This window comes from Chelonoidis abingdonii, chromosome 3, assembly GCF_003597395.2.
Source record: "Chelonoidis abingdonii isolate Lonesome George chromosome 3, CheloAbing_2.0, whole genome shotgun sequence".
In the NCBI taxonomy this organism is placed as follows: Eukaryota; Metazoa; Chordata; order Testudines; family Testudinidae; genus Chelonoidis; species Chelonoidis abingdonii.
In genome coordinates, this window is record NC_133771.1 from 64,281,552 (window position 1) to 64,296,544 (window position 14,993).

The following is a 14,993-nucleotide window of genomic DNA, read 5'->3' on the forward strand; positions in this document are numbered from 1 at the left end:
AAAGTAGAAAAGAAAATCTTTACCAGCACTAAAAGAAGAACAGATCATTTGAACTCCAGGGCGAGGACGTTCCATAAACTTTGTTGGCCTCTGACTAAAAATAAGAAAATAAATAAAAAAAATCATTTTCTTAGGGATATTATCATAATCAGAAGCAAGTCTGTATCTCAAAAATAAGTACAGAAGAACAAAATTAAACATGAAGTAACAGATGGCTAGCCATCTACAAACAAGTTTATGTCACTATGCTTCATGATCTGATCTTGTGGAAATTACAGAACCTCTAGATGGACCACTGTATGCATGCATCACATATTTCTACACACTTAATGAGTTGCAGTATATTCTCACACAAAACTATGCCCAAAGTCACTTTCAAGTAAAAGAGGTGGACATCCATAGCGTCAGGGCTGGCTTTAGGCCTATTCCACCAATTCCCCCGAATCGGGCCCCATGCCTCAGAGGGCCCGGGCCCCGCACCCTTCCCTGAGAGAATCTCTTCCCTGGCTAGAGGCATCTTTTTAATTTTTACTCACTCAGACTTTAAGGTCAGAAGGGACCAATATGATCAGCAGCGCTCCGGGTCTTCAGCGTCACTTCAGCAGCGGGTCCTTCACTTGCTCTGGGTCTTTGGTGGCACTTCAGCAGCAGGTCCTTCAGTGCCGCTGAAGACCTAGAGCGAGTGAAGGACCCTCCGCCAAAGTGCTGCCGAAGACTCGGAGCACCGCCTAATGAGTACAAGCCCCATGTGTTTTACATGTGTGGGGTTTTTTTCAATTTTTTTTTTAAGTCATCCCTGCCGGGACCCCATCGAAATTGTTCGAACTGGGCCCCGCACTTCCTAAAGCCGGCCCTGCATAGCGCTGTGTTTTAAACCAATGAATACATGTGACTTCAGCTGTTCCACTGTCTTCTCAGAGCAAAAACCTGTTTACACTACACACAAAAAGAGAAAACTAGAAGTTGTTTAATAAAAAAATATGTTGAATAAAGGAACTGGTATTAAAAATAGACCAGACTTTGCAGAAGCATCATGATATCCTATGTAACTTCCATATATTTTTTCCCTTTTGGACATTTCAGCATCTGATCTGAGTAGCAGAAATGTCAGCTAGAGCTTTAATGGTCTAATCCTGTGGCATAAAAATAAAAAAATAAAAATCAAGAAAATTCAAATGTCTGCTCTTTTAATCATTACTCTCTGATTTTATATATATATATATATATACTGAGGCAGCCACAAAACAGGTTTTGCATAATATACCATCTGCAATCTGAGAGCTCAGTGGCGAGCAGCATTTACACATACAAGTGTCCCTGTTGGTAGTTGATTTATACTAAACTCTTAATACTCACATTACAATTATGTAGGCTTTCCTTTCACGTAAGAAAACAGGAAAATGTATCCATACCTTACTGAAAATTTCATTTCTAAGAGTAATGAAGTCCACAGATCCCTGACACTAGGTTTCAGCTCTGTGCAGCCTTAGAGGCAAACTAGACCACTCAATTGGTGGCTTCACCTCCCAGAAGCATGCCAGCTGCGACACTTCCTCAGCCAAGCAAATCTCTAACCACTACATATTGCTCTATACCAATACTACAAGTCCCCATACTAAGCAAAGATTGCAATGAAGAAATATATTTTAAGTAACAACTAATAATCCTGTATCTTTCACAAAGAAACACCCTGTTCAAGGTGGGCTAGAACTATGAACCTCATTATTCCAAAAATAAAAAATATTTGCATTTTCCTATTCTTGTTTGTAATGAGGGCCACAGATCCATGACACTGGGATTTTCATAACAGCATCTACTCAGAGTGGGAAAAATATATACGCAAAATAGAATAACTCCTTCTTAACTGTTATTGGGACACTACAGCATGGAACACCCATTTACTAAAGGTGGTATCGACTTATGATTAAATGCCCAGCTTGGAGAACTTGGAGAAGGTATTCATAGGTGGCTAGCTTTATAGATTCTCTCATATGACATGAATCTTTCCATCCACTTAGTTACCACAGACCTACAAAAGAACAAGCATGTGCACAAGCATAAACACACACACTGATTTTGGAAGAGGAAGTTATATTTTGACTTGCAGGCCTCCAAGATACAATAACTTAGCCAGCTGGAATTGGAAGATTAAGATCTTCTTTTCCCTTTGACACTGAATCACAGAGCAAAAACAGCGTATTTCTGGACTGTAAAATTAATATTTATTTTCAGAGTTGTGCAGACATCCAAAATATGCCACATTTTATTTTTGGGGTGAGAGGGAGCTGGACAGACAGATGGAATGACAATTTCCTGTACTCTATACAACTATGAGTTAATCTTTGGTATGAAGCCAAGGTTGGTTCTGAGTACCACTTTATTTTTACAGAAAGTGTAGCACTAAGGTTCCCAGGAGAAAGATCCCCTGTGAGCAGAGGTGACTGCTATAAAAAAGCCATTTTAGTTGTTTAGAAGCACTGAGATAACTTCACAAATGATTCAAACGGAGGGCAAGTAAGGTCATGAAGAACCAGGATAAGATCCCATGGAAGAGCACTGTGCAGAGATTTAGTTCTCCAAAACGGGATCACCAAAATCATCAATGCCAGTTCTTGTCTGATCTTTTATAGCATTCTAGTGGGAAGATGAAAAGGAGAGAAGGGGTTTAGGAGTCCTCTTGACCAATTTTTGATAAGACATCTTGTTGCCTTGGTTTTGTGATCCTGCCAATGAGAGAAGAACATGTGAACATTGTGTTTCAGGTGGAGAAAACACAGATCAACAGGAAAAATGAATAAATCTGCAAGTAGTTTCCATTCTGAGTAATCTATCTTTTGGCTGCATAGCCAATCACCTGTAATATTTTCCTTTATATGTGAAGGAAGCAGGCTGACAGTGAATTCTCCTCCATCCAAGGCATCAGAAAGTGAGTTTCTCTTTATTGAACTGTGCTGTGCATCTTCTTCCATCTTGTCTGTTGATGTGTGACATGCCTGAGATGTTGCCTGTCATGACCAGCACATAAGGGGAGTCTAGAAATGGGAGCTGAGCCTTGATACCATATTGAATTGTCCTGACTTGTAACCAGTTTTTATTGTCTTTGCTGTTGTTTGGACCATAGTCTCCAGACAATCCTTCACTGTGTCTACACACCTCATCCCTCTAGGCTGGTATCTGTGGCGATAACTTCCCTGACTGGTTCATCTGTGGCAAAGCTCAACTAATTTGCTTGGATTAAACCAGTATCTGAATAATACAATAGTCTCCTCGACAGAGATACTTTCACTGATGAATTACTCCTGAAGGAATTCCGTGCCAAAAATTAAAAATTCTGCACACAGTATTATAAAATTCTGCAAAAATTTATGCAAGTTTTATTTGTCAATAAATAAATGTGGAGGCTCCAGCATGGCAGTGGGGAGCACAGGCCACTGGCTGGAAGGAAGAGGGCGATCAGCCTGCAGCCCTCCCTCCCCCCAGGACACGGACTTGGTAGTGAAGCTGCACCCAACCCTGACACGGCACAAGGCTGAGCCTGCCCCAGAAATGCCACGGGGCCCTGCCCCTCCGTGCCAGGTGCACCAGGTGTGGGAAGACAGGCTTAACTCAACGGGATCCAAGTGTGGGGGGATCCAGGTGTGGGGTAAGAGGGTTCTGTGTGAGACAATCTGGGTATAGATGGCTCAGTGGGGGGTCTGGGAGAGATGTGGATGGGCAGGAGCTCATTGTGAGGTTGCAGGGACAATGGGACTTTGAAGGGGGGTGCAGGTGAAGGTGGTTGGGCTCAGCAGGGGAATCTGGATGAGGGGGATGGGACTCAGCAGGGGGGTCTGGGTGTGGAGGGCTTATCAGAGGGGACTGGGGGCTTAGGTGCAACTGGTTGGGGGGCTGGAGTGCGAGGGGCTCACCAGGGGGGTGGTCTGGGTGAAGGGGGTGGGGTTCAGTGGGGGAGACCGACTCATGGAAGTGAGGCTCAGTGGGGTGGGGGTATGGGTGTGGGGTGCTCAGTGGGGGGTTCTAGGTGCTGAGCGGGTCTGGGTATATGGGAGTCTGGATGCCCAGGGACTGGGCAGACATGAGCAGCTCCCTATACAATGACCCCTCACCGCTATGGCTGAGGAGCGACAGGAGTGGAGATTCCTGCAGCCAGGGGAGGTTTCTGGGGGTGGTTTTGACCTGGCTCAGGCCACTTCTTTCAGGGGAACAGCAAGTTCTGTCCACTCTAGTCTAGCTGGAACTAGCAGCTGAGCCCAGCATAGGGTAGGAGCCACTGACTGAGGCATCCCCAGCCCTGCATTCCTCCTCCCTCCCAATGATTTTCCTCTCTGCCAGCTGCTCCAGGTGTCCAAAACAATGTGCCCACATTGCTGAAGAGGGGCGCATGACTGCTCTAGCAGCTTCCTTTTGTAATTTTTGAGAGGGGAAGCAAAGAAAATCTGCAGGGGACATGAATTCTGCAAGGACACAATGGTGCAGAATTCCCCCAGGAGCACTGAGTTAAGAGACGGAGGGAGGAATAGGAATAAAGTCTGTAGTGACTTAATAAGAGCACAAGCCCACTGAGGAGCATCTATATAGGAGTCTATGGAATATCCATACAGGAATGTACTGATCACAGAAGCATGTGAACATGGGTTGGCCATTTTGATAAGATTCCTCAGCTTCTCCTATCTTTCCTACTAAATGAAAACTTTTTAGAGAGACGTATTTATCTCTATTCTGAGGTGCGGAAACTGCTGAGATACTAACTACACACAATTTATCAAAGCTGTGGTTCTCCAGCATCATTCATCTACGGCCCTGCCTCTGGATGGGACTTGAATAAGGTAGTTATCAAGGAAGGGACAGACACAGAAACTCTCCTGTCTGAGAGCTGCTATTAACATTATCAACATTTTCATAAACACTTCCAAGGCTGCTGTTAACCAAAGACGACAAGGACCTGTGCTAGTAGTGTTGTGCTCCTAGAGCAAAGCAACTGTGTCACTGCTGAATTAGGACAGAGAGCTGGACATCCTTCAGCTCTACTGATGTCATTAGGTGTGCCATGCTCCTGGAAGCTAATGTGGATATTAAAAGTCTCCACCTTCAGTTTTAATTTCTTCATTAATCTGTTAAGTTATTACAAACAAAGTACTGACTTACAGCCTGCTTTGATTAAGAAAAAGATGTAGTAAAGGGCTCAACTCTTTTCTGGAAAAAAGGGACAGGGACTCACATTCATGGAAAATGAAGGATGGCTATCTTCATATTTAATCTCTTTTATGGATCCTTTGACAAGTAACATGAGGTAAATCTGTGCCCTGTTTATGCATCCCAGGATTGCATAAACTTTTGACCACAGTATCACACTGGGAGCTAGTGTTCAGCTGATTATTCACCATGACTCCCAAATCTTTTTCAGAAAGTCACTGCTCCCCAGGATAGAGTCCCATCCAGTAAGTATGGTCTACATTCTTTGTTCCTTAAATGTATACATTTAGATTTAGTCGTATTAAAACACAAATTGTTTGCTAGCACCCACTTTAGCAAAAGGTCCATATCACCCTGAATCAGTGATCTGTCCTCTTCATTATTTACCATTCCCCCAGTTTTTGTGTAATCTGCAAACTTTATCAGTGATGATTGTATGTTTTCTTCCAGGTCACTGATAAAATAGCAAAGGGCCAAGAACCAATCTCTGCAACAGCCTCCTGGAAACAGATCTGCTTAATAACTTGCCTGAGATCCATAACATACTGACAGACCTAGAAAAGACGGTTACTCACCTCTGTAACTGTTGTTCTTCGAGATGTGTTGCTCATATCCATTCCAGTAGGTGTACGCGCCGCGCATGCACGCTCGTGGGAAGACTTTTACCCTAGCAACTCCAGCGGGCTGGCAGGTCGCCCCGTAGAGTGGCGCCGCCATGGCGGCTGATATATACCCCTGCCGGCCCCCCCGCTCCCCAGTTCCTTCTTGCCGGCTACTCCGACAGTGGGGAAGGAGGGCGGGTTTGGAATGCATATGAGCAACACATCTCAAAGAACAACAGTTACAAAGGTGAGTAACCGTCTTTTCTTCTTCGAGTGATTGCTCATATCCATTCCAGTAGGTGATTCCCAAGCCTTACCTAGGCGGTGGGGTTGGAGTGAGAGTCGCAGCGTGAAGTACAGCAGAGTCGAAGGCGTGCGTCTTCTCTAGATTTCTGGAACCCAGGGCATAGGTGGGAAGCAAAGGTATGGACGGAGGACAGTTCGCTGCCGTCAGAGTTCTGGATGGGCACCGTGGCAAGAAAGCCGTCGAAAAGCCTGAGCCTGGGAAGTGCGCGTCACATGGCCCGAGGAAGGTGAGCCAATCTATTAACAGGCGCGGATACAGGATCACCATGAGAAGAGTCCTCTGAGAGGACAGGTAACCCCTTGACCGACCGTTCAGGCTATGCAACGAAAAGCTGGGGATTTGTGGAACGGCTTGGTTCGCTCCTACATAAAAGGCAGCGCCCTACAACGTCCAGGAGTTGCAGCTCTGACATTTGCGAGACAGAATGGGGTTTCAGGAAGATACAGGTAAGAAGAATCTCCGGTTACATAAAAGGCTGGACTAACCTTGGGGAGAAAGGCTGGGTGCGGTCTCGAGTTGCACCTTAGTCCTGATGGAACACTGTAACACGGGGGCCTACTATAGGCGTGCAGTCCAACACCCGTCTAGGATCGGCTGATGGCTACCAGGAAGCGTCTTCCAGTGAGAGTAGAGGAACACGTAAGCACGGCATCAAACGGGGGGACATAAGTCGGGTCAAAACCAGTTCAGGTCCCAGAGACAGGGAGGCGGCGATCTGGGTAAGAATGCTCCAAACCTTAAGGAACCTAGTACCGATTGGGTGCAGAGAAGACTGGAGCGGCCATCGCTTCCGGTGGAAGGGGAGATACCCGCAAGTGAACCCAGAGAGAGGACACCGGCTGGCCTGCTGCTTGGGGACCAAGAATCGAGGATCGAGCAGCAGATTGGAACCTCCGGAGGAGAAGCCGATCCCGCTAACCCAGACGAAAGACGCTCCACTTGGCGCGAGTACGTCGCCCCGTAGAAGCTTCCTACTGCCTAGATACCTGTCTCACCGGGTAGAGACAGCGCAATTCCAAACCTGTCAGCCACTCAGTGAGCCAACACCGTGAAGGTGAGCGAACTGAGGTCTGGTGAGGAGCCGGCCGGTCCCTGCATGACAGGTCCAGGTGAAAGGCAGGGGGACGGGTCAGCTATCTAATAGGTCCAGCAAAGAAGAACAATGCTGCGTGGGCCATGCCGGACGCGATCAGAATCAAGTGGGCCTGTCCTGCCGCACCTTCAGAAGGACCTGTGGATTAACGGAAAATGGGGGTAAACACGTAAAACAGGTTGCGTCGCCATGTGGATAAGAAGTGTCCGCAAACCGAGCCCCGGTTCGCGAGACCCTGAAAGGACATAATGGGCTACTTCCTGTTCCTGCAGGACGTCGAAGAGGTCCATCTGGATCCCCACCCGGAAGAGCGCAAGAGCAAACGTCCGGCAAAAGGGACCACTCGTTAGGGAGGAAGGACCTGCTCAGACGATCCGCCACGTGTTTCGAACCCCGGAGAAAGGATGCAACGAGGAACTGGAGTGGGCTATGTGAACGTCCCACAACCTCAAATGCCTCGGCGGCCGACACATGAGGAGGAGAAACCTTGGGCCGGCACCTGCCTTGTTTATATAGTCCATCGTGTCAATGTTGTCGGTGAAAACCGCAACGCAAGACGACCTTGAGCTGCGAGGAAAACGTACTAACAACAAGGCGGACCGCCCTCAATTCCGCACGTTGATATGGAGGCTAGCTCGGGAGGAGCCAGCGGCCTGGTCCGCAGGGTTCCGAGATGAGCCCCCAGCCCAAAGTCTGAGCGTTCGTTGTTAGGAGACACCGAGAGCGTGGAGTAGAATGAAATGGGAGCCCTGCACACACCACGGAACTGGTCAGCCAACCAAACCATAGGGATGTAGGACACCCTGGGGAATCTGTGACAACCGTGTCTAAAGGGGGCTGCTGGACCAAGAGCTTGAGCAAGTGAAAGCCAGGAACCTGGAGGGGCCTGAGGCGGCGCCTTCGTGCCCCGTGACGAAACCAGGGCAGCTGCAGGGGGGGGGGGGCGGTGGCCCCAAGAGAGCAGGCAAGTTCCGTAATCGAGTCAAAGGTGCCGCCTCCATCCTGTGATGATGGCCGTCAATGCCTGGACCGCACAACGGAAGAACGGCTCGGCCAAGTGGAGTCCAGAATGGCGCTAATAAACCTTATCCTCCGAGTGGGGGTTAGTATTGACTTGCTCGGCATTTGAGCATACAACCTAGCGTACGAAGAGGTGTCCTGACCAATGGCGGACGTGATGAGGACTCGCTCCCTCTGAGGTCCTCAGATCATGGGAACACATCACAACACACACGACTACGCCATGCACTTGGTAAACACTCTCGGGGCCCGTGGAGAGGCCAAACGGGAGGACCCAGCGAATGATAGTCGAGACCGCCATGGAACACGGAACCAAAGGAACTCCGTGGGCGGGGAAGATGGTTATATGAATTAAGCGTTCCTGCATATCGAGGGTGGTGACCAGTCTCCGGGATCCCGTGATAATGGTCCCACGGATAACCATACGGAACTGTCAAACTTCACCAGGTATTGTTGACTCTTCGACAGGTCGAGAGAGGCTGAGGCTCCCTTCGGCCTTGGGATTAGAAATAACAGGAAATGGAAACCTCATGCCCTTCTCAGCATCCTCTGTTATCCTCTCTTATATGGTCGCCTTAGTTCCGCAGGAAGCGTTCGCAACCTCCGCCAGGTTTGCATCGTCACGAGGGGGTCCCTGAAGAGGGACGAGGGGGGGAGCCGGGTAATGAAACATAACTGTAGATGGTATCCACACGCCGCAGACGTGCGAGGACCCCAGCGGATCCGAAGTAAAGCCGAAGACACACGCTCGGAGGAAGAACGAAAGAAATACGTTGGGAGAAAGGAAGGAAGAGGATCCGTAGGAGGGAACTGATATAGCGCCCTCGGCGCACCTTTCAAAATGAGGGCTTTCGGGCCGAGAGGAAGGATTGAGGAACCTTGGTTTGTCCTCCCTGATTGCCTATGCCGCCCATTACTAGACCGCGCCTGCGAAGTCCTGTCTTGCCTGGGCTCAGTAAGGCCTGTGCTGTTGTTGAAGGCCTGAATGGCCTGCGTTGGGTGAACCGGCGTATGACCCCAAGGCATGCATAATGACCTATTGTCTTTAAGGCTGGACCGAGGGTCAGTCTTGTCCTAAAACAGGCCCTGGCCCTCAAACAGAAGGTCCTGGATGGTATACTGGAGTTCCGGAGGAAGGCCAGAGACCTGTAGCCAAGAGATGCGGCGCATCGTAACGCCGGAGGCCAGAGTTCTGGCGGCCGAGTCTGCAGCACCCAAAGCTGCCTGCAGTGAGGTTCTTGCGACCTTCTTTCCCTCGTCCAGAATGGCGGAGAACTCTTGGAGAGCGTCCTGCGGGAGCAGCTCTTTAAATTTGACCGCCCCCACCCAGGTGTTATAGGTATAACGGCTGAGAAGAGCTTGCTGGTTGGACACCCGCAGCTGCACGGTGCCTGCAGAACAGACCTTCCGGCCAAGAAGGTCCATACGCCTCACTTCTTTGGACTTGGGGACCGGGGCTTGTTGACCGTGGCGCTCCCTCTCGTTCACAGACTGGACAACGAGGGAACACGGGGGCGGGTGAACATACAAATATTCATAGCCCTTTGAGGGAACCATGTATTTTCGCTCCACGCCGCGAGCAGCGGGGGGAACGGAAGCCGGGGATTGCCAGATGGTCTTGGCATTGGATTGAATGGTCCGAATGAAGGGAAGGGCGACATGAGTGGGCGCATCTGCTGACAGTATGCTTACTACTGGGTCCTCAATCTCAGAGACCTCCTAAGCCTGTAAATTCATGTTCTGCGCTACGCGCCTGAGGAGGTCTTGGTGTGCCCGGAGATCAAGTGGAGGGGGACTAGTGGATGTGGTTCCCGCCACTGCTTCCATCCAGGGAGGAGGACGAGGAGAGACCCGGCAGGAGAGGATCTGTCAGCGGCTCTGCCTGGAGCAATGCCTCTGGTGGGTGCTCAGGGTCCTGAGGCTGAGATGACCTCTCCTCTGTAGGGGACGGAGGAGGCCGGGAAGAGGTGGCCTCCGGAGCCCTGTGTTCGGAGGCGGACGAATGCGGAGGGATCTGCTGAGGGCCCTGGGCTTGGTGGTACGCCCAGGGGGTCCAGAAACCCCACTGCTGAGGACCATGCTCCCGCTGGGTCTCGGGGAACAGAGCAGCAGGTCTGTCAGCGTCCAGGTATGCGCTGTCCGCTCACGAAGAGACTGATGCCTGGCGAGACAGCCACGGAGGGGCTGAAAAGGACTGATAGGGGTCCGTCACTCCCGATGGCGGAGACCTCCTCGGTCCCGGAGATTGGTGCCGCGAGCCATACTGGTGCCGTGATCGAGACCGGGACTTGCCACCAGCGCGGTGCCGGGAGGTCGACCTGGATCTGGATCGTCGACGGCGAGAATGGCTCCTCGAGTCACAGTGCCGGTAACGATGGCTCGAGCCCGAGCGGTGCTGAGAATATTGGGACCAGCGTGAAGGTGACCTACGCCACAAGTACGACCGGTACCGCCGCGGAGAGCGGTGCCGGGACTGCGAGCGGCGTCGCGAGCGAGACCTCCCTCGGGACCGGGAGCGGTGCCGGGATCTTGACGGTGATCGGTGCCGACTCGGGGAGTCCAGGGACGGTGCTCGCATGGCCATAGGCTTACCCTTCGATTGAAGAACCCGCACCGGCGGTGCCAGGGGTTGGGGCAGCATAGGCTCCGTCAACGCGATGAGGTCCCTGGCTGAGGAGAATGTCTCAGGCGTAGATGGGACCACCAGCTCGACCCCAGATCTGAGCGGGGAGCTGGGAGGGATCGGACTCAACGGACCTCCCGGGCCCGGAGTCAACGAAATCCCTGGCACGGCCGTCGCGGCCGGAGTCTCATAGACTCATAGGTCAGAAGGGACCAATATGATCATCTAGTCTGACCTCCTGCACAAGGCAGGCCACAAAACCCTACCCATACACATTTATAACAACCCCTAACCCATGACTGAGTTATTGATAATCCTTCAAAATTGTGATTTTGAAGACCTCAAGCTGCAAGGAGAATGTCCACCCAGCAAGCGACCCATGCCCACGCTGGCAGAGGAAGTCGAAACCTCAGGGGCTCTGCCAATCCGCCCTGGAGGAAAATTTCCTTCCCGACCCAAAACTATGGCCGATCGGCTAAACCCTGGCAGCGCATGTGGGCAAGACTCCCAGCCAGCACCCAAGAAAGATCTCTGCAGTAACTCAGTTTCCCATCCATCCAACATCCCCTCAACAGACCACTGAGCAACTTTAGTCTGCCGATAATCCAAACATCAATTGCCCAAATTAAACTATCCCCATCATAACATCCCCTCCATAACTTATCAAGCTTAATCTTTAAAGCCAGATAAGTCTTTTGCCCCCACACTTCCTCGGAAGGCTGGTTCCAGAACTTTCACTCTCCTAATGGTTAGAAACCTTTGTCTAATTTCAAGTCTAAACCTTCCTAATATCCAGTTTGTCCCATTCGTCCTCGTGCCTACATTAGTACTTAGCTTAAATAATTCCTTCCCTCCCTAACGTTAATCCCTCTTGATATATTTAAGAGCAAGCATATCCCCCGGAGCCTCTTTTTGGCAGGCTAAAACAAGCCAAGCTCTTAGAAGTTCTTCTTATTACATAAGGTAGATTTTCCAATTCCTCGATTCATCCTAGTATGCCCGTCTCTGAACCTTGTTCCAGTTTTGATTCATCCTTCTTAAAACATGGGACACCAGAACTGCACACCATATTTCCAGGTGGGGTCTCACCAGCGCCGTATTATAACGCACTAACACCTCCTTCTCCTTGTCTGGAAATACCTCGCCTGATTGCATCCTAAACGCATTGTGCTTTTTTTAACAGCTATCCACCAATATCCCAAGGTCCTTCTCCTCCTCCGTCGCTTCCAAACTGAATGCGTATCCGCCAACGTATTATCTAAAATTCTTATTATTTATCCCTATAGTGCATGACTTGGCACTTTTCACTATTATATTTCATCTATTACTATACACTCCCAGTTTACAAGTGTGTTCAGATCTTCCTCGAATAGTACACCGGTCCTTCCTCCGGTGTTAGCAAAATAACCCCCAGCTTCGTTGTCATCCGCAAACTTATTAGCACATTCCCGCTCTTGTGCAAGGTCAAGTAAACAAAAAGGTTAAATAAGATCGGTTCCCAAAACCGATCTTGAGGGACTCCACAAGTAACCTCCTCTCCAGCCACAATTCACCCTTTCAAGTTACGCCCGCTGGAGTCTCCCTTTAACCGAGTTCCTTATCCACCTTGACAACTTTCATATTCATCCCCATCTTTTCCAATTTAACTACAGTCCCCATGCGGAACCGTGTCAAACGCCTTACTGAAATCGAGGTAAATTAGATCTACTCGCATTTCCTTTGTCTAATAATCCGTCACCTTCTTCAAAGCAGGAGATTCAGGTTGGTTTGCAATCGATCTACCTTTGAGTAAATCCATGTAATGCAATTTGTCCCACATTAACCATTCACCTCAATGTCCTTAACTACTTATCCCCCTTAAAATTTTTTCCAAAAGAACCTTACCACACTACAGACGTCAAGCTAACAGGCCTATTATTACCAGAATCCACTTTTATTCCTTTCTTAAAAATAGGAACTACGTTACAATTCTCAGTCGTATGGTTACAACCAACCGAGTTACGGATTGCTTAAAAATATCTCGCTAACAGGCTCGCAATTTCAACGCGCCAGTTCCTTTAATATCCTCGGATGGAGATTGTTCCAGGCCCTCGCGATTTTGTCCCATAAGCTGTTCGAAGTTTCGGCCTCTACCTCAGATGGCAGTAAATATTCACCTCCATATCCACTATTCCCGTTATCATCCCTCCAAAAAAAAAATCATCTCTAAATCCTCACTAGTCTATTAAAAGACCGGAGGCAAGTAACTTATTGTAGATTATGGGCCATGCCTAGGTATTCCTTGAACCTCCGTTCCATCTCAGTAATATAGCGGACCCCATTCTTCTTTCTTGTTTTCTCTTATTTATGTGGTCGTGTAGAACCCTTTTACTTAATTGGTTTTGATTCCCTTTGCAAGGGTCCAGTTTACGCGGGCTTTGTATGCCTTCCCACTATTATCCCGTCATGTTCTGACCTCATCTAAGGTGCTCTCCCTTGCTAATCCCGCCTCTTCCACTCCCGGTAGCTTTTCTAACTTTTCCTATCCCTCTTCTGAGTATGCTTGCTCATCCACTCGGCCTACAACTCCTGCCATGGCTTTTTTCCCCTTTCTTGGGAATGCAGGCTTCCGAACAGTTTCCGGCAGCTGCCGACTAAAGTAATTCCAGGCCTCCTCCGCTTAAATCACAAGTTCCTCCGTTCAATCCACTTCCCTAACTAATTCCTTAACTCTTTAAAATTAGTCCTCGAGAAAGTCGAAAACCCTAATCCCAGATCTACGTGTTTTATCCTTCCATCTAATTGAATTGAATCACTATGATCACTCGAACCAAGGTTGTCCCCTACCACATTCTTCTACGAGGTCCTCATGCTCACCAAAACCAAAATCTAAAATGGCATCCCCTCTCGTAGGGTACTTCAACTACTTGATGAAGAAATCCATCCGCTATCACATCCCAGAAAAAATCTGACCCCTATTATTTTCTGCAAGCACTCGTCCTCCAGTCTATTATCCGGGAAGTTGAAGTTCCCATAATCACACATTTCCCTTTGTGTTTACTTCATTAAAGACAATTAAGAGGTCTCTATCCATACCAAATCAGATCCGGCGGTCTGTAGCACACCCAAGCACTATCTCAGGGGGAAGCTCTAGATAGCTTTTTCCAGCGTGATTTTTACCAGACGGACTCCGTCCTATCCATTCCATGCACTTTCTTATTTGATTACAGTTCACCTCATCATGTCAAGGCTACTCCACCACCTTTGCCTTTCTTCCTGTCTTTTCTAAACAGCACATAGCTTTCAATACCTGTACTCCAGTCGTGAGTACTATTCCACCAGGTTTCTGTTATCCCTAAATATCCGGTTCACTTCCTGCACCAGTAGCTTCAGTTCCTCCATCTTGTTCCCTAGGCTCCTCGCATTAGTGCACAGACATTTAATTTTGGCGTTTGGCTTCACTGACATTCTTTCCCCCGTCGTGCACAGACCTCTACACCAGCATCACCCGTTAGTCTAGTTTCAACTTCCGCTTCCTCCTCGGGTCAATTCTTCGGTCCCAAAGGGTATCCCCTCTCACTTGTTTACTTCCCTCTCCAGGTTAATTCCAGCGTGGAGATCTCCTGCACATCTCCCAACCATCTCCCCCAACTTCTAGTTTAAAGCTCTCTTAATGAGGTGGCGAGCCTCCATCCTGAAGTCTATTTTCCCTCCTTACTTAGATGAAGTCCATCCTGAGCGAACAGTTGTCTGTCCGTAAACGCTCCAATGACCGTACATCCCAAAGCCCTCCTTATAGCACCACTGCCTGAGCCATCTGTTAATCGTCATAATCTTGTCGCTCGCTTCGTCGCCCCCGCTCTTAGGAACCGGCAGAACCCACTGAGATCACCTAACCCTCGATTTCCTTGAGCGTCTTCCCCAGTCTGACATAGTCCCCCTTGATACAGTCCAGCGAGTGACTAAGCCGTATCATTCGTTCCCCTGAAGGACAATCAATGGGTCTTCCCGTTCCCGCGAGGATCCTTTCAGCCTCGGTCCACATCCTGTACCTTGCCCGCGGTAGACAGCACACCCTTCTGTTCTCCCGATCAGGTCTAGTTACAGGCCTGTCTATTCTTCTCAGTAAAGAGTCTCCAATCATGTAGACTTGCCTTTTCTGGCGACAGTGTGATT

The 14,993-nt window shown here is 49.0% G+C and overlaps 1 protein-coding gene across 4 annotated transcripts in view; it reads right to left on the reverse strand.

Annotated features, from left to right (window-relative positions):
* The window catches only part of PHIP (PHIP subunit of CUL4-Ring ligase complex), a 341,415-nt gene that overhangs the window by 207,916 nt on the left and 118,506 nt on the right, over window positions 1-14,993 (reverse strand). For all 4 annotated transcript variants that reach the window (XM_032794919.1, XM_032794918.2, XM_032794916.2 and 1 more), the window contains one exon: window positions 24-94. In XM_032794919.1, the coding sequence (XP_032650810.1) occupies window positions 24-94 (71 nt within the window). The remainder of the gene's footprint in view (window positions 1-23; window positions 95-14,993) is intronic.